At 46.1% G+C, this 23,414-nt stretch overlaps 1 protein-coding gene across 2 annotated transcripts in view; it reads right to left on the bottom strand.

Moving 5' to 3' along the window:
- LMNB1 (lamin B1) overlaps positions 1-23,414 on the bottom strand; it is a 53,165-nt gene that overhangs the window by 21,880 nt on the left and 7,871 nt on the right. For both annotated transcript variants that reach the window (XM_002710176.5, XM_070076069.1), the window contains exons 2-3: positions 5,752-5,908; positions 4,697-4,822 (exon numbers count right to left, since the gene is read on the bottom strand). In XM_002710176.5, coding sequence (XP_002710222.2) covers positions 4,697-4,822; positions 5,752-5,908 — 283 coding nt within the window. The remainder of the gene's footprint in view (positions 1-4,696; positions 4,823-5,751; positions 5,909-23,414) is intronic.

The following is a 23,414-nucleotide window of genomic DNA, read 5'->3' as shown; positions in this document are numbered from 1 at the left end:
CTATGGAGTCACGGGCAGCTAAGAGCAAACGACACTGAGTAGTAAATGCTGTTCTCAGTTGTCCTGCTGATCATCCTAAGGACATCACCAGAAAAAAATCCACAAGGAAAGTCCACTCCCACTCAGGATAAAATCAAGTGCGTGTTTACATGTAATAAAACTATCTGCTTAGACATACTAACAGGTGGAACCAGCTGAGATAACTTCTTCCAGTGGTTATCACTGTAGATAAAGGACTTCTCTTTTCTAATGTTTACTTATTTAATTTGAAAGGCAGAGCAACAGAGCAGGAGAAGGTGTCATCCATCTGCTGGTTCTCTGATCAATGTCTGCAACGTCTGTGCCATGTCATGCTGCCGGAGAAGCCGGGAGCAGGAGTGCACCCAGGTCTCCCGCATGGGCGGCAGGGACGCAGGGTCTGAAACCATCATCTGCTGCCTCACAGGTATACTAGCAGGAAGCTGCATTGGAAGCAGAGGTGAGACTTGATCCTAAGCACTCTAATGGGGCATGCAGGCATCCCAAGTGGTGGTTTAACCTGCTGTGCCACAAAACCCGTGGCAATACGGCATTTTAACAGTATTATTTGGCTAACTCAAGAACATATGACAATTCACTATTAAAAAACAGAAACAGGGGTTGGCATTCTGGAGAAGCAGGTTAAGCTGCCACCTGTGATGCCAGCATCCCATAGAGGCATCGGGTCAAGTCCTGGCTGCTTCACTTTTGGTCCAGCTCCCTGTTAATGCACCTGGAGAAGCAGCGGAAGATGGCCCAAGTGTTGGACCCCTGCACCCATGGGGGAGACCTGGAAGAAGCTCCTGGCTCCTGGCTTCAGCCTGGCCCAGCCCTGGCTGTTGCAGCCATTTGGGGGGTGAACCAGAGGATAGATCTCTGTCTTTCCCCCCCTCTCTCTGTAACTCTGCCTTTCAAATAAATCTTTAAAAAACAAAAACAGCAATCATGAGCCTTCACTCTGTATTAAGGTACCGTCCGAATAAAGCTGGAGTAGGGGATCTGGCAGAGAGCGTTCAGGAATCAATTTCCATTTCAGCCTCTGGCTATGAAAAATAACACTCAACGAAAGTAATGGGGAAAGCCGCTAGAGGGAGCTACAACCCACCACGATGCCGTCTGTGGGCCTCAGTGCAGGCATGTGTCCGCCCATCCCCAGAAAATCAGACTTGAAATTCCAGTTCTGCTATCAACCTCCCAGAGCTCATTTACTGAATGAAGCAGAGGATACTCAAATCCAGAACCCGAGCAAATGACAGGTCTGATTCAACAGTGCTGAGTGGGTTTAGTTTCATAAAAGCTCCCATGCATATTCTTCCGTCCTTCCTCTTCTCCCTGCTCTTCCCCTTCTCCTTTCTCTCCCTCTAACTCTTCATAATGAGGGAGTTAGACATGCGGACTGAACAGAATCTATCCTCAGTGTAACAACAAACAACAAAAAGAATTAAGGGAATATTTTAAAATCTATTCTCAGAAGGGCAAAACTTCAAACTTCCATGATACTACCAAAGCATTCTTAAAAAATAACTAAAAAATTACATTTTACTGATGCCATTTTTTCATTCATTATTTTATGTAGAGCTAAGCTCTTACAAAGAAAAAAATCACCGACACCAGTCTGTCCACACTGGGCATCAAAAATAATGATGGGGCAGGCATTTGAACTAGTGGTTAAGACACTGCCTGGGACCCCTGTATCCCATATCGGAGTACATGGGTTTGAGTCCTGCTGATGGGAGCTTGAGTGTACTAAAGACTTTTTTTCAGCCAGCACCGCGGCTCACTAGGCTAATCCTCCGCCTGCAGCACTGGCACCCCAAGTTCTAGTCCCGGTTGGGGCTCCGGATTCTGTCCCGGTTGCCCCTCTTCCAGGCCAGCTCTCTGCTGTGGCCCGGGAAGGCAGTGGAGGATGGCCCAAGTGCTTGGGCCCTGCACCTGCATGGGAGACCAGGAGGAAGCACCTGGCTCCTGGCTTCGGATCGGTGCAGTGCGCCGGCCGCAACGCACAGGCCGTAGCAGCCACTTGTGGGGTAAACCAACGGAAAAAGGAAGACCTTTCTCTCTGTCTCTCTCTCTCACTGTCCACTCTGCCTGTTCAAAAAAAAAAAAAAAAAACAAAAAACTTTTTTTCATGACTTTTCTATCTTAGGAAACTGGCAAGGTGAGAGAGAGGACATCTAGGAATGTATCTAGGAATGTGGATTATAGAGATCATAAAAGCAGCACAGGTTTTCTTCTTGGAAAAAGATAGGGGTTGGGCATCTGGCACAGCAGGTTAGGCCGCCGTATTCCTTATTAGGTGGCCCATAGTGCTTATTAGAGTGACTGCTTTGAAGTTGTAACTCCACTTCCAATTCCATTTTCCTGCTAATGTTCATCTTGGGAGGCAGCAAGTGATGGCTCAAGTGATTGGGTCCCTGATACTAACACAGGAGACCCAGATTAAGTTTCTGGCTTCTGGTTGTAGCATAGCCCGGCCCCAGCTATTATGGACACTTAGGGAGTGAACCAGCAGATGAGGGATCACTTACTTTCTCTCTCTCTCTCTCTCTCTCTCTCTCTCTGCATTTAAAAGAAATGATAGAAACAACAAAATGAAATTATAAATCAACTTCATATAAAAATAGATGCCTTGGGGCCAGCGCTGTGGCACAGCGGGTTAAAGCCCTGGCCTGAAGCGCCAGCATCCCATATGGGCACCGGTTCGAGTCCCAGATGCCCCTCTTCCAATCCAGCTCTCTGCTATGGCCTGGGAAAGAAGATGGCCCAAGTCCTTGGGCTTCTGCACCTGCATGAGAGACCTGGAAGAAGCTCCTGGCTCCTGGCTTCGGATCACATAGCTCCGGCTGTTTGCAGCCATCTGGGGAGTGAACCAGCGGATGGAAGACCTCTCTCTGTCTCTACTGCTCTCTGTATCGTTTTCAAATAAATAAAATAAATCTTTAAAAAAAAGAGATGCCTTTTCAGAGTTTGCAAAGACCTTGTACACAATGTATTTCACTTCAGAATCCACCATACCTTTAAGACAAAAGCAGTAGCAGTATTTCATTCTATGTAACAAGCTGATGCAGAAGCTGCCCAGGATTTGTCTGCTGTGTCCAAAGTACTCTGTACCAACAATACCTATATTGCTTAAATGCTGCTGTTATGATCACCAATCTATTCCATTTTTTACCTCCAATTATAAAAGTCTTGGGTTCCTGCATTGTGGAGCAACAGGGTAAGCTGCCACCTATAATGCTTTGAGGCCCAGCTGTTCTGCTTTCGATCTGGCTGTTGCGGCCATTTGGGTAGTGAACCAGCAGATGAAAGATCTCTTTCTCTCTGTCTCTTCTCTCTCTGTCTCTCTCTGTGTTACTCTACTTTTCAAATAAATAAGCCTTTAAAAACAAAGCTTTGTGGGCGGGCATTCAGCACAATGGTTATGACACCACTTGGGACAGCTATATCCCATACTGGAGTGCCTAGATTCAAGTCCTGGCTCTGCTCCCAATCCCAGCTCCCTGCTAACGTGCACCCTGGGAGGCAGCAGATGATGGCTCAAGTAGTTAGGTCCCTGCCACCCGCATCAGAGACCTAAAATTGATTTCTGGGATTCTGGCTTCCAGCTTCCACCTGGCCTGGCCTTAGCTGTTGTGACCATTTCGAGTGAACCAGTGGATAGAAGATCACCCTCTTTTTCAATTAAAAAAAAAAGTAATTAATTCTTAGCTGCAGCAATGAATTTCTATGTTTAAATCATAGTCACTGTTTTAAAAATTATGTTACTTCTAAAAACATCAAGTACTTAACAGCATTAAGTACTGAAGTACTTTTTTCTCCCCAGTGGTTAATCCCAAACCTCTTCAAATTTTAAGGAGCATGCATTCCTGTTTCTTCAGTTTTATTACTTTTTATGTTCAAGGAGTTTCACCCGGCCCCCTTGACCACAGCCTTTAAGACTTATAAAGCTGTGCACAATTTCACAGAAACACCTACCAATGCTGTGAGCAGCCAGACCCAAAACATGCCCCAGGGCCTGCTGCCTCCTGCCATCCATGCCCCAGCATGACGCCCTCCCCAACAGCATCTCAGCGCTGGTCTGTGCAACGAGGAGACCGAGGTGAAGTCACTCCTGTGACGAGCTTATGGAACACACAGAGTTTCGTCTTGGTGTCTGATTCTCTCATCACCCACTGCTGGGGGAAGCCTACCACGAGCAGCCCAAGGAAAAGACCCAATGGCCGGGACTGAACGGCTCCTGCCAACACAGGGCAGCACTTCCTCCAGCCAGGCTGAAGTTTGACCGCAACCTGATAAGACCTTGAAACAGAGCCACCAGTTACGCAGCTTCAGATTTCTCCAGAAACCAAGAGGATAAAGGACCTGGGGCTCTCTGGGGTCAAAGTCTGGAATAATTTGCTAGGCAGTGATAGATAATACAAATGCATAAACATGCTCACGGTAACTAGCTGCTGTGACCAAGCTTTTATAAACCTGATTAAGTGAAATTCTATCTGTTTACTCTAACAGCCCGAGGTCTTAGACGCAGTCTGCTAGCAGCAATGTGTTCGCTACCTGCAACAGCTCTCCTGGGAGGGAAACAAGTCATCAAGACAACACATTGACCTATGTAGTTATGACACAGCCTTTTTATAGAACCCTTCCAATCTTTAAAAGAAGGAAAACGGCATACGGTTACCTCTTCATACATGTTTTTACGGAACTCCAGGTCCTCGGTGAGGCTCTGACAACGGTTTTCCAGATCCACCTTCAGCAGCGTCTCATCTGCTAACTGCTTTTTGGCAGCAGCTAAGGAAGCTTCCAACTACCACAAAGAGAAAGACTTGTGATAAAAATTACACGGCCACCACTCAGTGATGCACTTCAGACGCCTCTGAATAAACCAAGTATTGCACAAACATCTGTCAGTGTGTGATTACCTCATTTTAACCTTTAGCACAGAACTGCGTGTTCATGTGCTAGCCGTACCCACCAGGTGCCAGAACAAACCACCTGTCCGACTGGTAACTGACAACAGGGAGGACAGACGCCCGACGCACGTGTCACAGATCAGACCAGCGGAGCAGCTAAGCCCTGTCCTTTCCTCCTGCGCACTGAGCGCATTCGGACATCTCTGGTCGCACCTCACATCCTGGTGCCACGAGGAAATGGCTTTGAGGGTAAGAAACAGACTACACACGGGCACAAGAGGAAGCAGCAGGGGGCCACGGCCGCCAGCATCCCTTGTGGGTTCTGATCAAGCCCTGGCTACTCTACTTCCGATTCAGCTCCCTGTGTATGGGCCTGCAAACGCTGCAGAAGAGGGCCCAAGTCCTTGGGTCCCTGCACTACAGTGGGAGACCTGGAAGAAGCTCCTGGCCTCGGCCTGGCTCAGCTATGGCCGTTATAGCCATCTGGGGAGTAGACCAGCGGATGGAACATATCTCTCTCTGTCTCTCTTTCCCATTCCTGTCCTCCTTCTACCCCTCCCTCCAATTCTGCCTCACAGTCAAATTTAAAAAAAAAAAAAAAAAAAAAAAAAGGAAGCAGCAGCCACAAGATCTGCACAATGCAGACAGGACGAAGGTGATGCTCAAACTCTTCAGGCAAAGCCCTCAAAAAGGAAGTCGCTAAATTCCCCAAAAAGAAATGAAACAAATTTTTAAAAAATCTATCAAGGGAGCAATCAAACCACAGCTTAAGACAGATGAGGCACTGAGCCAGCCAATCAGAGCTCCAGGGTAGTGTGTTTACCTGGGCAATCTGGTCCTTGAGGTCTTCCAAATCTGCCTCTAGGCTCTTCTTGTCACCGAGTGCAGTAGCCAGAGCTGCATCTTTAGAATTCAATGCCGCTTCATATTCTCGAAGCTTGATCTGGGCTCCATTAAGATCAGATTCTTTCTTAGCGTAGCTGTAAAACATTGGACAAGGTACAGATGTAAATTTGTACCCGACTCAAGGCCTTCCTCTCCAGTTAAGGAAGAAACCAAAGAAGAGGTAGTTTAAATAAAGGCTGCCATAACCTAGTAAAAGTAGAGGAGAGATTCAGGAGCGTGGGATCCCAAGTTCTTGGTGGGTACCAGCACTCCCTTTCAATGTCACATACTCACTAGCGACTCTGGGTCAAGGAAGTCCAAAAGGACCAATGGACCAGGATCCCGGTCAACTAGGAGAGAACCACGCCCCCTGGGTCTGTAGAGCCACATGGAAGAGGCATATTCTGAAGAAATGGAAATTTACCATTTTTAAATTTAATGCATGTTGTAAATCAAGATTATAGGAGACATAAGACTTTAGATTTCTCTTCCCCAATATTTTGCAGAAAAAGTCTTTGTTTGTACCAGTAACCACCAAAACCTGAGTTTAAATTGATTTCTTTTACTCTAAATACTTTTTACTAAATGGTGTCCTAACACCACAGAATTAAAGTTTACTTAGATATATTTTGTTCAATAAAGGCCAGCATTTTTCTCATCCAAATAATTATAATTAGCTACACAGGACAGCCTAAACAGTATCAAAATCCCAATACCTGTTCTCAATTAAAATAACTACTGTAAGACGATGTTTGAAGATGAGATGAAGGGAATCATTAGTTAATAAAAATCTTCAAATACAATGAAAAAATAAACTGATAAATCATTAGCAAATACAATTTAAAATCTTCTCATTTTGCTTTTATAAAGCAACTAAATATGTAAAACAGCAATGACCAGTTTTTCTTTAAAAAAAAAATAAAACTGTATATTTTTAAAACCACAAGATGGCAGGCTTCAGCTGAAAACTAGTGGGTGACTGGCGATGACAAGATTCCGCACAGTCACCATTTACATCAGAGCTCCTGATGCATGCCAGCGCAGCACCTCACTGGGCGGCCAGCGCTCTATTCGAGCATAAAACAGCCAGAGTAGGCCTGGGACACATAGCACAGCACACACGGTGTAAGAAAAAAACCACATGTTATAGAACAGGAAACAATACTCATAAAAACGGACTCAAAATTAAGTAACAATTACAAAAACTCTACTGCACCACTGTCTGTTTTAAAATCTCTTTGGGGCTGGTGTTTTGGCGCAGCAGGTAAAGCTGCTGCCTGTGACGCCGGCATCCTGTGTGTGCACTGGTTAGAGTCCCGGCTGCTCTGCTTCTGATCCAGCTCCCTGCTAATACACCTGGGAGAGAGCAGAAGATGGCCGAAGTACGTGGGCCGCTGCCACCCAGGTGGAAAAAACTACTGGTTCCCAGCTTCAGCCTTGCCCAGCCCTGGCAATTGTGGCCATTTGAGAGTGAACCACTGGATGCAAGACCTCACTCTCCCTCTCTAATTCTGACTTTCAAAAAAATAAACAAACAAAAAAAAGTCTACTGCTCAGGGTCAGACACTCTCTACATCACCACCCTTACTCATGCAGCTGTCTGTGTGGGTGGCAGAAAGGCAAATCTTGAAGCTGCTCAAAGAAAAGCATGAAGAGGACTTGTGAGTGGCACCTGCGACAGCAGCCTAGGGCACTCAGCGCTTGCAGCTGTCCTTAGCTCTTTGGCACCCTTCAGGGCCAAAGAGAATGGGCCAGGTTCATTTCTCCTCTTCCTCCTTGAGCCCGCGGTATGAACAGTGGAAATGCCAACGTCTCCTAACACAGCTGATGAAGGGAGGGCAGCTGACTGCTCCCTCTGCACCTGCACATCCTCACACCACGCTAATCGTACAAACCCCTGCACCTGTGGATGGCACAGCCACTGAGAACTCCGAGAGCAAGGCCATCACTTACTGCTCTATCTTCTACACAGAAAGCCAGAAGACAATGACCTTTTAACAAAGTGTTTAAAAAGAACACACATGCCCACACCTCACCACAAAAAAACCCCGTCCTGTTTTTCTCATCCTAGGTCAAAGACAGCTCAGGAGAAGGCAAAGACTGAGAGATCTTCCCTCTGCTGCTCTCTTCAGAAATGCCTGAAACAGTAGGGCTGTGCCAGCCTGAAGCAGGAGGCCTGGAACGCACAGGGATTATCTCCCAGGGGACAGCACCACCTGCTGCCTCCTAGGGCACACCCTTGCAGGAGGCTGCAACCCCAGCACCAAACACGGCACCAAACACACATCTTCTATCTTTACCAAGAACACGGTGAGGTTTCTATGGCCTCCCTTTCACTCTACCAGTATCCCAAGCTACAAGACTCATGAAAGAATTCTTCAGTCACACCCCAGGCCCCATCAGAGAAGGGGCCTTCGCTAATGGATGTTTTATAAGCCAATGAGCTGCCAATACAACACTGCAGACACATGGGGTCACACAGCGACTTGGTATTTGGAACATAGTCTTGTCACAGCTTTCCAATCCTTATTTTTCACTCATTAAACATGACACAGGAAGTCCAAGTGCAGTTATCAGCCCATGGCCAAAGTACAGAAAACTGCAGAAGTGACTTCCTTGAACACACATCAAGAATCTGCCAGGGCAGGTGTTTGTGGTGCAGAGGGTTCAGCCACTACTTGGGATGCTGGCATCCCAGAGCGGGCTAGTTCGAGTCCCAGCAGCTCTGCTTCCAATCGAAGTTTCTGCTGATGCGTCCTGGAAGGCAGCAAATGATGACTCGCAGACAGATGGAGATCCAGGTTCCTGACTTCAGCCTGGCCCAGCTCTGGCTGTTGCAGGCATTTGAACAGTGAACCAACAGGTAGAAGATCTCAATCTCTCTATCACTCTACCTTTCAACAAAATGAAAATAAATAAAGACACTTGAGCACACAGTAAATTCTGACAACACCCTAGGACAGAGAGCTACTTAGATAAGGACCCAAAGTTACTAGAATCTAACACTTAAGGTTATTAGTATACATTTTTCTTTGACTTTATTTCCTAACTAGATTTCTTCAGTGTTAGTGATTGGCCTGATAAGTTTTTTTTTTTTTCCCAAAGAGTTATTTATTTGAAAGGCAGTTACAGAGAGGGAGAGGCAGAGGCAGAGAGAAAACTCTTCCATCTGCTGTTTTACTCCCCAGTGCCCACAACAGCCAAGGCTAGGTTAGACTCAAGCCAGGAGCCAGGAGCTTCATCTGGGTCTCCCAAGTCGATGCAGGAGCCCAAGTACTTGGGCCATCTTCCACAGCTTTCCCAGGAGCTTAGAAGGGAGCTGGATGGGACATGGAGCAGCTGGGACTTGAACCAGTGCACATATGGGAATCCAGTGCTGCGGGCGGGGCTTAACCCACTACACCACAGCGGCCGGCCCCATGATTAAACTCTTTTTATATCCATGGAAAGAACATTCCTGTGTTCTCATTTAAATTCCACATGTGAACCTAATGCTAGAAACATGCACATTCCTGAAAATAAGTCATAAACATACTCATCTCTTTACCTACTTTACAGAAGAACTAAATTCCAACTCTGGGGGAGGGGGGAAATCACTTTATAAAACAGAGCCGGCATGCCATTAAGAATCAATGCTGTTAACTTTCTGGGACACATCCCCACCTCTCCCCAGGCCTGCAGGATGAGCTACTGAGTTGTTCCTCACCGCCTCCTCCCCGCAGCGACCCGTGTGCCTCACTGCTTCAACCATCCTGGTTTTTGTACCCAGCACTCAGTGGCCCTTGACTTGTCTAAAGATCATTTCAACCTTGGCTCCTGTAATGAACTACTCTGGCTTAGGAAGGCAGAGTTTGAACTTTGCCTCTGCACTCCTCTTTCTGTTTGGATGACTGAGTTTCTCACTGTCTCGATAGCCTTCAAGTGTCTGGACATATGCCATTCCAGACATCATAGAGTAAAAACAAGAGATTAGAAAATGGACCCAGTTACAAAACTGCTGAAAAACAAGTGCTCAATGGAGATCTCAGGAAAACACATACAAAACTCATACCCCACACATAATACGTAGAGCATCATTCTAGAACTCGTAAGTATATGACAACAGTAACTACTTGAAGATGAACTAGCACATTATAGTTGTAAACACTTGAAAAGTGAGACTTCCCACCAACACAGGAAGAATTCCTGTGAAAACAGAAGTCAGCAGGGACGAGTATCCAGAACGTAACTGAGACTCACTCAGGAAGACGTTCCATTCGTTCGGGACTGGCAAATTACTGCGCCCTCTCTTGACATCTTCTTCATCAGCGTGGTCACACTGACACAAACACTCAGCTGAATGAAATATCTAGTTTGGCCAGGGGCACAACCACAAAATAGGCCTAAGCTCAGCTCCTCTAACTCTCACCCACAGCTTGCCCAGGAGCACACAGTCTGTGTTCTCTTTCAGCACAGGATCCACACACTTCAGTCTGGTTCCCTTCATTTACCAGAGCCACATCTTCATTCTGTTATCAGGTACTTTGGGTTCTCTGATTTTCATGTACAAAAATGTATATGCAAAACTTCACAGTGAGCAATTAGAGACCTACATTATAGAAGGTCTCAGTGAAATTGTGTACCTAGAAAAAGTTAGTTTCTAGATACTAAAAGTTTCTGGATATTAAATCTCTATGAAATGTGCCAAAGAGGTTACTGCATTACTACATTCAAGAGTGGACAAGGGCCAACAATTTTGTTTTCAAAATATTCTTACGGGGCAGACATCTGGCAGAGCAGCTGGGATGCTACTTGGGACTTCCAGATCTCACATCTCAGTGCCTCGGTTCACGTCTCAGCTCCACTCCTGATCTTAGCTTCCTGCTAATGCATACCCTGGGAGGAAGCAGATGATGGTTCAAACATTTGGGTCCCTTCTATCTACATGTGAAACCCAGATTTAGTTCCAGGTTCCTGGCTTCAGCCTGGCCTAACCCCAGCTGTTGCAGAGGGAGTGAACCAATGGATAGGAGACTGGTGTTGCTAACTCTCTCTCTCTCTGCCTTTCAAATAAAAATTAATGGGGCCAGGCATTTGACACAATCCCATATCAGAGTGTGCCTGGCCGCACCTTCAGTTCTAACTTCCTTCCAATGAGTACCTGGGAGCAGGATTTCTATATTGCTACCTCAGTATGTCGGACAAAAATAACAGCTTAAGGAAAAAGACCACTCTCAAGTCCATTTCAAATCCATTCACAATCATCTATAGCAAAATACAATACCAACTCAGGAGGTTTAGGTCACTTCTGAGCACTTCTGAAAGCCATTACTGACAGGTTCATCTTACGTAAACAGAGAAAACAACACAGTTGGAGAATTTTCTTTAGCACAAGTATTTCCCAGGTGGAAATGAGACTATGAAGGAAAATGAAAAACAGGGGCAAGCGTTGCAATGCAGCAGGTAGAACACCTGCTTGGAATGCCCGTGCTCCATGGAGTGCCTGGCTCAGTCCTAGCCACTCCACTTCCCAACCAGTTTCCTACTCATGTACATCCGGGGAGGCAGACGGTGATGGCTCAGGTGAGATACCAGAATGTAGTTCCTGGCTCCTGGTTTCAGCCCAGGCCAGCTCCAGCTATTTCAGGTATTTGAGGAATGAACCAGCCAATACAGGATTTCTCTCCTTCTCTGTCACACAAATAATTTCAAATAAATAATCGTTTAAAAAAAAACTCCAAACCATTGTCCAGTGATGTTTCCAAACTCAGTACCTATCACTAAGTTCTCTTCAGGATGATTCTTTCTAAGAAAAACAAATTACAGAGGCTGCCAGAGAAAAGCCAGTTCGTTTTTACCTGCTACCAGACGGCAGAAATCATTCTATGCAAAACTGTTCTAATCATTTCCTTCCTAACCATTTCCTTTTACCAAAGAAAGGTTTTTAATCCCTGGGAACAGACCCGCTTACACGGAGAGCCAGGCCAGTCAGGCACGGCTGTTGGCTCCACGGACGTCTGAATTCACCACGGTTCTTCTCAACAGCTGTCTGGTGGCAGCTGAACAGCGCTCAGCACTGGCGCAGTCACTCAAGCCATCAGCACTACATCACTGTATGGGGGTCTTTCAAATCCAGAACTCAGCGTCAGCACGCCCTTCGGTATCTGCCAGGGTTCAGACTTCCACAGGGAAACTACACTCCATTAGGAATCTAAAGCCACGGTTCTTAAGAGACCCACAGAAAAGGGCCCTCTGTCCCGAAACTAAATGAGCTCATTTCATCAAAGGCTCGAACGGCATGTGAAGGCTGCATCTGCGGCAGCACTCATTCTTCAGCTTCAACTCTGTCCTCAAATTCTCTTCCTTTGCAAGGCAAAAGACACGTGGTCGCTAATACTGCTCCTGTGGAAAATGAAGAAACTTCCTCACAATTAAAATAAATGTAATGTAATACTCAAAACTCTTGTGATCACAATTCCGCTGGCACATGTCAAAAAAAAAAAAGTACAAATGACAGTTTCTGGCAGCAATAAAATTCTGCTACTCACTGAACAAATCAGTCAATAAATTAGCAAAAAGAATTATCAGAAATAGGCAAACCCTAAGTGAAATTAAATTAAAACCAGAACTACAGAGCCTAAGTCCATTTTCAGACACTGTACCAGCACACCTGAGGCTGAATGATTAGAAGGGAAAGCAGTCTATTTAAATTTGGCTCACAGTTTTGGAGGCTGCAGCAGGGGCTCACCTGGGCTGTGTCACACCATGGCAGATGGCATCATCATGCTAGAAGTGTCCGTGAAGACAGAGGGAGCCCAGGCTCAGGCTTCCTCTTCCCTAACAACCCACCCTGCGGGAGCTGACTCCACAAGAGGAGCTGCCATCCCCTCCAAGGGCACCGCCTCCAAAGACCCAGCCACTCCCACTGGGCCTTGCCTCTTCAGGGCTCCACACGGCAGCACCACCGCCAAGAACCATGCTTCCAGCACAGAAACCAAGCACACAGTCAAACCATGCTCAGACCACAGCAAAAACAATGCTTTAAATAAAAGAAACTTACTGTATTACCTATATATAAATAGGCACAGATTGGGGAACAGACATTTATAGATCACATCCCAATAAAAATGATTTGTTTAAAAAACAAAAAAACCTACTTTGTCACCTACTTTTACTCCTATGTGTCATCAATAACCAACATATACCAAGTCTGTGCCTTTATGCACAGTAAATACCCTAACATGGAAAAAGCCACACAATAGGGGCCAGCGCTATGGCTCACTTGGTTAATCCTCCACCTGCAGCGCCAGCATCTCATATGGGCGCCAGGTTCTGGTCCTGGTTACTCTTCTTCCGGTCCAGCTCTCTGCTGTGGCCTGGGAGTGCATTGGAGCATGGCCCAAATGCTTGGGCCCCTGCACCCATATAGGAGACCGGGAGGAGACACCCTGGCTCTTGGCTTCGGATTGGCGCAGCTCCAGCAGTGACGGCCATTTAGGGGGTGAACCAACAGAAGGAAGACCTTTCTCTCTGTCTCTCCATCTCACTGTCTAACTCTGTCAAATAAATAAATAAAAATTATAAAAAAAAAAAAAGGCAAAAGCCACACAATAAACAAATACATGCATGCCTGAGTTAACTGGTACTCGCAGAAAGACAAATCAGGATGAGGAGCATAGGCAGGGAAGGCAGGGATGATGGTTTTATATGCTATAGTCAGAAAAAGGCTGATTTTACACATGTAGTTATCACCACCTTCCAAGCCTACTGTTTATTGAGCACACAACTCCCAGTATTATCTGCTATTTCACTGATATTCCAGGAGTCATGGAACCCCACATAATGGGAAAATAGTTTCTTGAAAAAATAATATTTTTTAAAAAATTTAAAAAATTTCTTAAAAAGATATATTATTTGGGAGAAGCTATACAGTACTGGGGGGAAATCTGTGGGTACAGCAGGAAGCAAAATCAGACACGAGCTTTGTCTAGAAAGAGATTTCACTCTAGTAAGAAAACCAAACTGGGAAGCCGGCGCCGTGGCTCACTAGGCTAATCCTCCGCCTTGCGGCACCAGCACACCAGGTTCTAGTTCCGGTCAGGGCACTGGATTCTGTCCCGGTTGCCCCTCTTCCAGGCCAGCTCTCTGCTGTGGCCAGGGAGTGCAGTGGAGGATGGCCCAAGTGCTTGGGCCCTGCACCCCATGGGAGACCAGGATAAGCACCTGGCTCCTGCCTTCGGACCAGCGAGGTACGTCAGCCGCGGCAGCCATTGGAGGGTGAACCAATGGCAAAGGAAGACCTTTCTCTCTGTCTCTCTCTCTCTCACTGTCCACTCTGCCTATCCCCCCCCCCCAAAAAAAAGAAAGAAAAAACAAACAAACAAACTGGGGCTGGCGCTGAGGCACAGTGGGTTAAAGCCCCAGCCTGCAGCACCGGCATACCATTTGGGTGTTGGTTCAAGTCCTGGCTGCTCCACTTCCAATCCAGCTCCCTGCTATGGCCTGGGAAAGCAGTAGAAGATGGCCGAAGTCCTTGGGCCCCTGCACTCGAGTGGGAGACCTGGAAGAAGCTACTGGCTCCTGGCTCCTGGCTTTGGATCAGCTCTGTTTGGGCTGTTGCAGTCATTTGGGGAGTGAACCTGCGGGATGGAAGACCTCTTGTCTCTCTCTGGCTCTATGTTTCTCTGTAACTCTTTCAAATAAATAAAATGATTCTTAAAAAAAAGAAGAAGAAGAAGAAAGAAAGAAAGAAAGAAAGAAAACCAACGACCCTAAAGTTGTCAGGAATTTTCTTTCTCTTTCTTTCTTTTTTATTTTTTTTCATGACAGAGTGGACAGTGAGAGAGAGAGACAGAGAGAAAGGTCTTCCTTTGCCGTTGGTTCACCCTCCAATGGCTGCCGCGGCCGGCACACCGCACTGATCCAAAGCCAGGAGCCGGGTGCTTCCCCTGGTCTCCCATGCGGGTGCAGGGCCCAAGCACTTGGGCCATCCTCCACTGCACTCCCAGGCCACAGCAGAGAGCTGGACTGGAAGAGGGGCAACCGGGACAGAATCCGGTGCCCCGACCAGGACCAGAACCTGGGGTGCTGGCACCGCAGGCGGAGGATTAGCCTAGTGAGCCATGGCGCCAGCCAGGAATTTTCTTGACAAGGTCTAAAAGAAAGGCAAAGTACAGAGCAAGCACACACAGCATTGACTTAAAAATGACACAGTAAGCACATGAATCCCTAAACTCAAAAGGGCAATGGCAAAATGTTACACTTAAAAAAAAAAAAAAAAGAGGAAGGCAAAATGACAGACGTGACAGTTTTATAAGCTAGAAACACAATGGATAAGTAAAAACAACTTAGGCCAACAAAAAAGTACTGAATCCTAAGCCAGACACAAGGATACCTTGAAATGCTACCACTGCTTTTCCAGGATTATTAGCAGGGAGCTGGACTGGAAGTGGAGCAGCCAGGACTCAAACCAGCACCCATATGAATGCCAGTGTTGTAGGCGGCAGCTTTTGATTGCTAAGCCACAATGTCTGCCCCATGCTGGAACTCGTGTATTCCTGCAAGGCAATCCTATCTTGATTTGATATACTCACCTACCCAGGATGCGCCTGTCACATCTAGGACCAGTACACTTGCTCAGACCTCAGGCCAGTTGTACCTGTGCCACCCTCTTCCTTATAAAAAGAGGTGGAAGGCAGGAGAGGCTTTCTTTCCGCCACAGACACCCACGTAAAGGCACTGACTGCTCCTGTCTTCTCCCCACCTGCCATGGATAGGTCTCCGACAGCCCTCTACCACTCTGCCAGATCCTCCTGCTCTCACGTACAACTGCGGTTATGGGTTTTCCTTTCTTTCTCGTTTACAGGCAACTCTTTGGCCCACTAATGTTGGGTATTTCTCTGTGAGGGGCGGCCCCCACTCACTCAAGCACGTACATTTATTCTGTCACTGTCAAATCAACTCTTTCCCTATTTGCACACAATACCAGGCTTGGCTAAGTGTTTTTACCTCTGAGGGAGACAAGCACCTGGGCTGGAAATTAATATATTCTTATCCACATCCAGAGACAGCAAGTCCAAGTGATATGAGATGAAGCCACAGGGTCAAAGGCAAGAGCTTTGAGGTCAAACAACCTCCATTTGTACCAGCTGTCTCTGTATAATTAATAGCTCCCACTTTCACACACAAAAGTACCCCCAATTTGCATGCTAAGTTACAGGGTCACGCCACTACTGGGTAACAGTGAAGACCTGGCTTCTTCTTCTGCTTCTGCTTCTTCTTCTTCTTCTTCTTCTTTTTTTTTTTGACAGACAGAGTGGACAGTGAGAGAGAGAGAGAGACAGAGAGAAAGGTCTTCCTTTGCCGTTGGTTCACCCTCCAATGGCCGCGCGGACGGTGCACCGTGCTGATCCGATGGCAGGAGCCAGGTGCTTATCCTGGTCTCCCATGCAGGTGCAGGGCCCAAGCACTTGGGCCATCCTCCACTGTACTCCCTGGCCACAGCAGAGAGCTGGCCTGGAAGAGGGGCAACCGGGACAGAATCCTGCGCCCCGACCGGGACTAGAACCCGGTGTGCTGGCGCTGCAAGGTGGAGGATTAGCCTATTGAGCCACGGCACCGGCCTCTTTTTTTTTTTTTAAGATTTATTTATTTATTTCAAGGTCAGAGTTACAAGGCAGAGAAAGAGAGATCTTCCATCCGCTGGTTCACTCCTCAGATGAGCCAACAGCCTGAGCCAGGAGCTTCTCCAGGGGCTCTCAAATGGGTGCAGGGGCCCAAGCACTTGGACCATCTTGTGCTGCTTCCCCCAGGCCATTAGCAGGAAGCTGGATCGGAACTGGAGCAGCCAGGACACGAACTGGCGCCCAAGTGAGATGCCAGCATTGCAGGTGGCAGTTTTACCCGTTACATCACAATGCTGGCCCCAAGAAAAATTTTAATCTTTATCCTAGAAGTTGCTGAAGCTTTCTAAGCAAACAGGGTGAAGTCATCGCATTTTGAGCACAGGATCTTAGAGGGTTAAGTGACAGGCCGGCCACCCAGTGTTTTCTTAGACACACCCCTGAAACAAAAGGTCTGCCACCTCACTGGCAGCATTCCTGCTCCAGTAGTCTAGACTCCTGATCTTCCTCTCATTCATCCCCACTGCTTCTCGGGAACACACTGCTCTTGGCAGTCAGCAGGCATCTTCTAGGCACCAAAGACATGGACATGTTTTCAGTCTTATCAAACCCACAAAAAGTCATTTATTGACTTAACGCTCTTCCCCTACCTCTCTGTTGTTACTTATTATCCCCAAGGTGGGTTTCTTTCCTTCCCAGTCCTCACAGAGATGTTCCAACAGACAGAACTGACTGACCAACTCCCCACCAACCCCGAGTCCCAACAAATCTGTTCCTCCCCCCACCAATCTCTGCACTTAGGTACCCATGCACAGAAGCAGTCACCCTATCTCCTTATTCCTCCTGAGCCCCGACGGACAATCTCTTAAAGCCACTGTCGCCTCTCTCACGGCCGACACCTTATGCAAGAGCCACCTCATTACCACCACTTCTACCTCCTCCATTCTGCAGCTCAGCAACACCAGTGGTGCCACTCTTCTGAGATGCTTGAGGCGCCTTACTGCCTAAAATGCAACGCTCCCACCCTCATCAGGAGTACCTGGAGGTACTTTCAAAAAGTCCATGAAAGGGGCCAGCAATGTGGCACGGTGGGTAAGCCACTGCTTGAGACACTGGCATGCCGTATCAGAGAGCCAGTTTGAATCCTAGCTGCTCCATTTCCAATTTAACTCCCTGCTAGAGTGCCTGGGAAAGTCGTGGAAGATGGTCCAAGTGCTTGGTCTGCTGTTACCCATGTGAGAGACCTGGATAGAGTCCTAGGCTCCTGGCTTTGGCCTGGCCCAGCCCTGACCACTGCAGCTATTTGGAAAGTGAACCAGTGGACAGAAGACCTCTTTCTCACTATCCCTCTCTCTTTCAAATAAATTAAATCTTCAAAAAACGAGTCTGTAGAAAAATAGAGTTAAAAGGTAAATTTATTAATTCAAAAAATGTGAAATTCATGCATGGTTTCCTCATAGTACACATTTTCCACAAACTTTTCTGAAGACTCTTATGCATGAATCTTCAGACTTTTTTTAAAAAAAGTTTTATTTATTTGGAAGACAGTTACCAGGGTTGTGGAGGAGAGGGGCGGGGATCTCCATCTACTGGTTCACTCCCCAAATGGCTGCAATGGCCAGAGCTGGCGCAGGCCAAAGTCAGGAGCCAGGAGCCTCATCCAGGTCTCTCAAACAGGTGCATCTTCCACTGCTTTCCCAGGTGCATTAGCAGGGAGCTGGATTGGAACAGTTTAACCTGCTACACCACAATGCTGGCCCCAGATCTTCAAACTTTTACACTGTTAGCATAGGATTATTTTATGCACAAATGGTGAGAACGAGCCTCAGGCATCAATAGGGTTATGGGACCCTGTCTAACTGAATACCTGATTACTGCTGCATCCACTTTTCCTGATTAGAGTTTTATCCTTTTTATTCAGTGTTCCTCCTTAATGAAACTTTACTTCTGCTGTCATATTTGGGGAATTTTTAAAAATTAAGTTTGATGGGAGCCAGCACCACGTGCAACGCCAGCATCCCATATCAGAGTGCCGGTTTGAGTCCTAGCTGCTCCACCTCTGATACAGCCCTCTGTTAATCAGCCTAGGAAAGCATAATATGGCTCAAGTACTTGGGAGTTACTGGTTCCTGGTTTTGGCATGGCCAAACTGGCTGTTGTCGCTATCTGGGAGTAAACCAACAGTTGGGAAATACCTCTTCTTCTCACTGAGTCACAATACCTTTCAAATAAATCAATAAATCTCTTTTTTCTTAAAGATGTATTCATTTATTTGAAAGTCAGAGTTACACAGAGGAGGAGAGGCAGAGAGAGAGAGAGAGAGAGATCTTCCAAACGCTGGTTCACTCCCCAGTTGGCCGCAACGGCCGGAGCTGTGCTGAACCGAAGCCAGGAGCCAGGAGCTTCCTCCAGGTCTCCCACGCAGGTACTGCTTTCCCAGGCCACAGCAAAGAGCTGGATTGGAAGTGGAGCAGCCAGGACTCGAACCAGCACCCATATGGGAATCTGGCACTGCATGCTATAGCTTTATCCGCTACGCCACAGCACCGGCCCCATCAATAAATATCTTTAAAAAAAACTAATTTTATTATAGAAAAAACTATATGTTCATAATGGAGAATGAAAAAAAATAAACCCAAGAAAATAAAAATCACCTTTAGTTCTATCTTCTAAAAATAAGAGCTCTATCCTTCTAATAGCTACATACTACTATATAATACAATTATACAGTCAACATCATACTACACAGCTGTAACATTATACAATTATACAGCACAGTAGTATACATTACATCTAATAATGAGACATGAAGTAAGCACATCACTCACAAAGCATACACACTGGAAATACTGGATTTGAATCCACTGAGCCTCTAGATGAGACTTCCACTTTGCAATAAACAAACTCAAAAACTTTTTTTTTTTTTTTTGACAGGCAGAGTAGACAATGAGAGACAGAGAGAAAGGTCTTCCTTTACCGTTGTTTCACCCTCCAATGGCCGCTGCGGCGGCACACCGCGCTAATCCAATGGCAGGAGCCAGGTACTTACCCTGGTCTCCCATGGGGTGCAGGGCCTAAGTACTTGGGCCATCCTCCACTGCACGCCCTGGCCACAGCAGAGAGCTGGCCTGGAAGAGGGGCAACCGGGACAGAATCCGGCGCCCCGACCGGGACTAGAACCCAGTGTGCCATCGCCGAGGGGGAGGATTAGCCTATTGAGCTGAGGTGCCGCCACTCAGTAACTTCTTAAGAAAGCAACCATTCAAATTCAAAAACTACACTGCAAGTGGATTGATTTTTGTAATGACCCAGGGTATTAATCATAAATGCCATTTAGAGGTAAGTGACATTTCCAGATGCATTATGTGGTCCCGGATTGGAAACTGATTTAGAGATGTTAATTAAAGAAAAACACAAATCCATCATATTTCACTGTAATCAGGTATTAGAGAGCAAATTTTCCTAAAATGATTTTATTGATTTGAGAAACCTGTAACTGCAAAAAATTTGAGATAAAATCTGAATATGATCTAGTAGTTAGATAAAAGGAAATTTTACTGAAATCAGGTAAATTTTACTTAATCATAAACAGATTACTGAACTATGTGACCTCATTTTAAAAAAATACATACGAGAGCATTAACACTGGTTGTGGGAATGTGATATTTTTATTTCATTTGTTTTAGCTAGTCTCTAGTTTCTATATTTTTACTCAAGACATATTGTATGGTTATTTAATAAAATTTTATTTTAAGAATGTTAAAAAAGATACAAGCTTGGAGCATCCACATCCACATCGTTAACAAAAAACTGGGCTCACGCTGACGAGCAGTGAGGAGCCTCTCCCCGGAACACTACCACGTCAGCAAGTGTGGAATACACCACTAGTGAGTGGGCACATTCTTTGTATTTATTTATCTGAAAGGCAGAATTACAGAGAGGCTGAGAGAGAGAGAGAGAGAGAGAGAGAGGTGTCTTCCATCTGCTGGTTCACTCCCCAATTGGCCTCAATGGCCAGAGATGTGGCAATCCGAAGCCAGGAGCTTCCTTGGGGTCTCCCACGCAGGTACAGGGGCCCAAGGATTTGGGCCATCTTCTACTGCTTTCCCAGGCTATATCAGAGAGCTGGATTGGAAGTGGAGCAGTCGGGACATGAACCGGCACCCATATAGGATGCTGGCACTGCAGGCGACGGCTTTACCCACTATACCACGATGTCAGCCCCAGTGAGCACATTTAAAGCCGTGTTCACTGGCCACCTAGTTTCCACCAGGGAAATAAGCTTTGTAGTGACTGAATTTAACCAATTTCTCAGAAGCCATAGAGGGCTGTGACAATCCAGGAACCTTCTCGTGGCTGACAGTGTCAGGTGTTTTCCCCCTGGCTAAATGACTGGATAAATGTTAACCTAATTTACCAGTTAAATATTAACCACTGGATAAAGGAATTTGCATTTTACCAGTTTTTTATCATCCATTGACAATGGATGACTGTCCATTTCCTGTCTGGAGGAACTTAAGATCCATTTCTAAATGTTCTTTCTAGTTCTAGATCATTTTACCATGTTGCCAGTATAAAGGGGTAAATGGTTCTTCCACCCAAGTCATAATCTTAGGTATCCACTGACAGGATTTCCTTAATCCACGTGCTCTTTTTTAAATGTATTTTCTGCCTTCACTTCATTTGGATTTGTTGACTGGATAGAATTACAGCACTCTTGGATCTTCTGATCTAACCAACTCATTCTGTAGATACAGAAAGTGTGATGTACAGATTAAAAGACCTGCACAAGATGGGAGACAAAAAGAGCTGACATTAATTTTGTGTCCATTCTGTTTGCAGGGCACCACAGCGAAGCTTTTACAGGCAGTCTTTTAAGCCTCACCATCACCCTACTGATGAATGAGGACATTGGACCCTCAGAGGGGTCAGTATTTTCCCTCGGATTACCTAGCAGATGAATGGTATAGCAAGCACAAAGCCCCACCCTGAATTCCAGCACTGTGTGAGGGTTTTATACGTATCCCCTCATTTAATCCTCACAGCTGGCTGTTTTGCAGGCGTTATTCTGCTTTACCAAGAGGAAGCAGACTAACAGGCACTGTCACCTGTGCCGGGACCTCAAGTCTTCCCTACATAGGGTGGTGAATTTTCATGTCCCTTGGAATGAAACAGCGCCAGGTGTGTTTTCGCAGTGCTGATTCACAGCCTGTAAGTGAGGAAATAGGACCTTCTCAGGACGCTGCAGTAATTGAAACAAGTGTTTGAAATACTGAAGGTATCATTTACTAGTAAGGAAAGGATGAAGACGAATTACTGAAAGAGACCTGTTTATTTTTTTCTTCCTTCTTAAAAAACTACTTTCAGGACAGGGATTTAGCCTAGCTTTTAAGACCCTGGTCAAGACACCCACATGCCACACTGTAGTGCCTGGGTTCATTCCCTGGCTGCAGCCCATGATCCCAGCTCCTCTGTAAAGCAGACATGGGAGCATTGATAAATGTTTCAAGTAATTGGATTCCTGCCAGCCACAAAAGAGGCCTGGATGGAGTTCCTGGCTTCAGTCCCCTGGGCCACTGCAGCCATTTGAGGAGTGAAACAGCAGAGGGAGCTGTCTCCCAAATTCAAAAGAAAAGCGCAACTTTACCACTCAACCCCATGCCTGCCTAATTTAAAAGAAACCAAGACCTCTTTGACAGGCACAACAAAAATGCCCTTTCCTCTTTAATTCAGGCCATGTTTGTAGAACAGGTACTACGCGCCAGACCTTGACCCCAGATGCTGGCCACAGAGACACGGGACACTCAGTCCCCATTATCAAGTTGCTTACAGATCAGTGGGAGAAGACAGAAATCCAACACTACAGTACTGTGCTATGGCAAATGCTAGACACTAATACAATGTAATAAATGCTGTGATAGTAATACCCCCATGGTGTAAGGGAGACACTGGGACTGCGACCTCACTGGAAGCCTTGTGAAGTTTGTGAAAGACCTCTTGGGGACTGGGGAGGTGATGGCATCTGAGCTGTGCATTAGGAGCAAGAGTTCGTTTCTGAATGGAAAACGGTAGGAGACGGACGTGTCCTGCACACCAAGCCATTCACATAACTAGACTCAGGCGTCCCACAGGTGGTCGTCCCACAGGTGGTACCACCCGGACAAATCAAAGACCAGCAGCAACAACTGTGCAGAGCAGAATCTGCACAGTTCAATCTGTGCACACCGAAAGACTCCCTAGTCTTAACCGCTAAGTTAAAAAAATCCACCTGATACCTTGTTCTCCCAAACATCCTCTGAAAGCATAGGAAGGAAATATCGTGACAGTTTAATTACTTAGGACCTATTTCCTCACATCAGTCTAAAGGTTTGAGCCTTCCAATTCTTTCCTTGAGAATAAAATATTTACCGTGAAGTTTTTTTACATGAAGGCCAGGCTGTGTATCATCAATGTGCTTCCCCCAGGGCAAAATCAATGCACTAAATAATGAAAAGACAAAGTAATACATAGGAAGATTTCTGTTTTCAATTAATTATCACATACACAAAGAAAATTTCCTAAACCAGAATCAGCATGTTTTATTCTTTTAGGCCTGAAAACCAAAGAATCTGAATGTTAAAACAGCCCACAGGGCACAGCCTCTGGGTATGCAGAAAGCACTGTTTGAACCTGGGTTCAAGCACACATTATATTGGTTACATACAAGTGAACTACCATGACCACCTGCCTAACTCTTAATTCACAAAAACAAAACTTTGCAGTTTTTCAAGCTTTTATATGAGAGTACTTCAAAAACTTCATGAAATATGGGACTGAAAGCTAATTGTTTTCCTTGAAAAAGATTTTTAGGGCCGGCGCCCTGACTCACTTGGTTAATCCTCCGACTGCACCGCCGGCATCCCATATGGGTGCCGGGTTCTAGTCCCGGTTGCTCCTCTTCCAGTCCAGCTTTCTGCTGTGGCCCGGAAGGGCAGTGGAGGATGGCCCAAGTGCTTGGGCC

The sequence above is a fragment of the Oryctolagus cuniculus genome, chromosome 6, assembly GCF_964237555.1.
Source record: "Oryctolagus cuniculus chromosome 6, mOryCun1.1, whole genome shotgun sequence".
Taxonomy (NCBI): domain Eukaryota; kingdom Metazoa; phylum Chordata; class Mammalia; order Lagomorpha; family Leporidae; genus Oryctolagus; species Oryctolagus cuniculus.
Note: the sequence above shows the minus strand (reverse complement) of the source record. Positions and strands in the feature narration are given on the sequence as shown.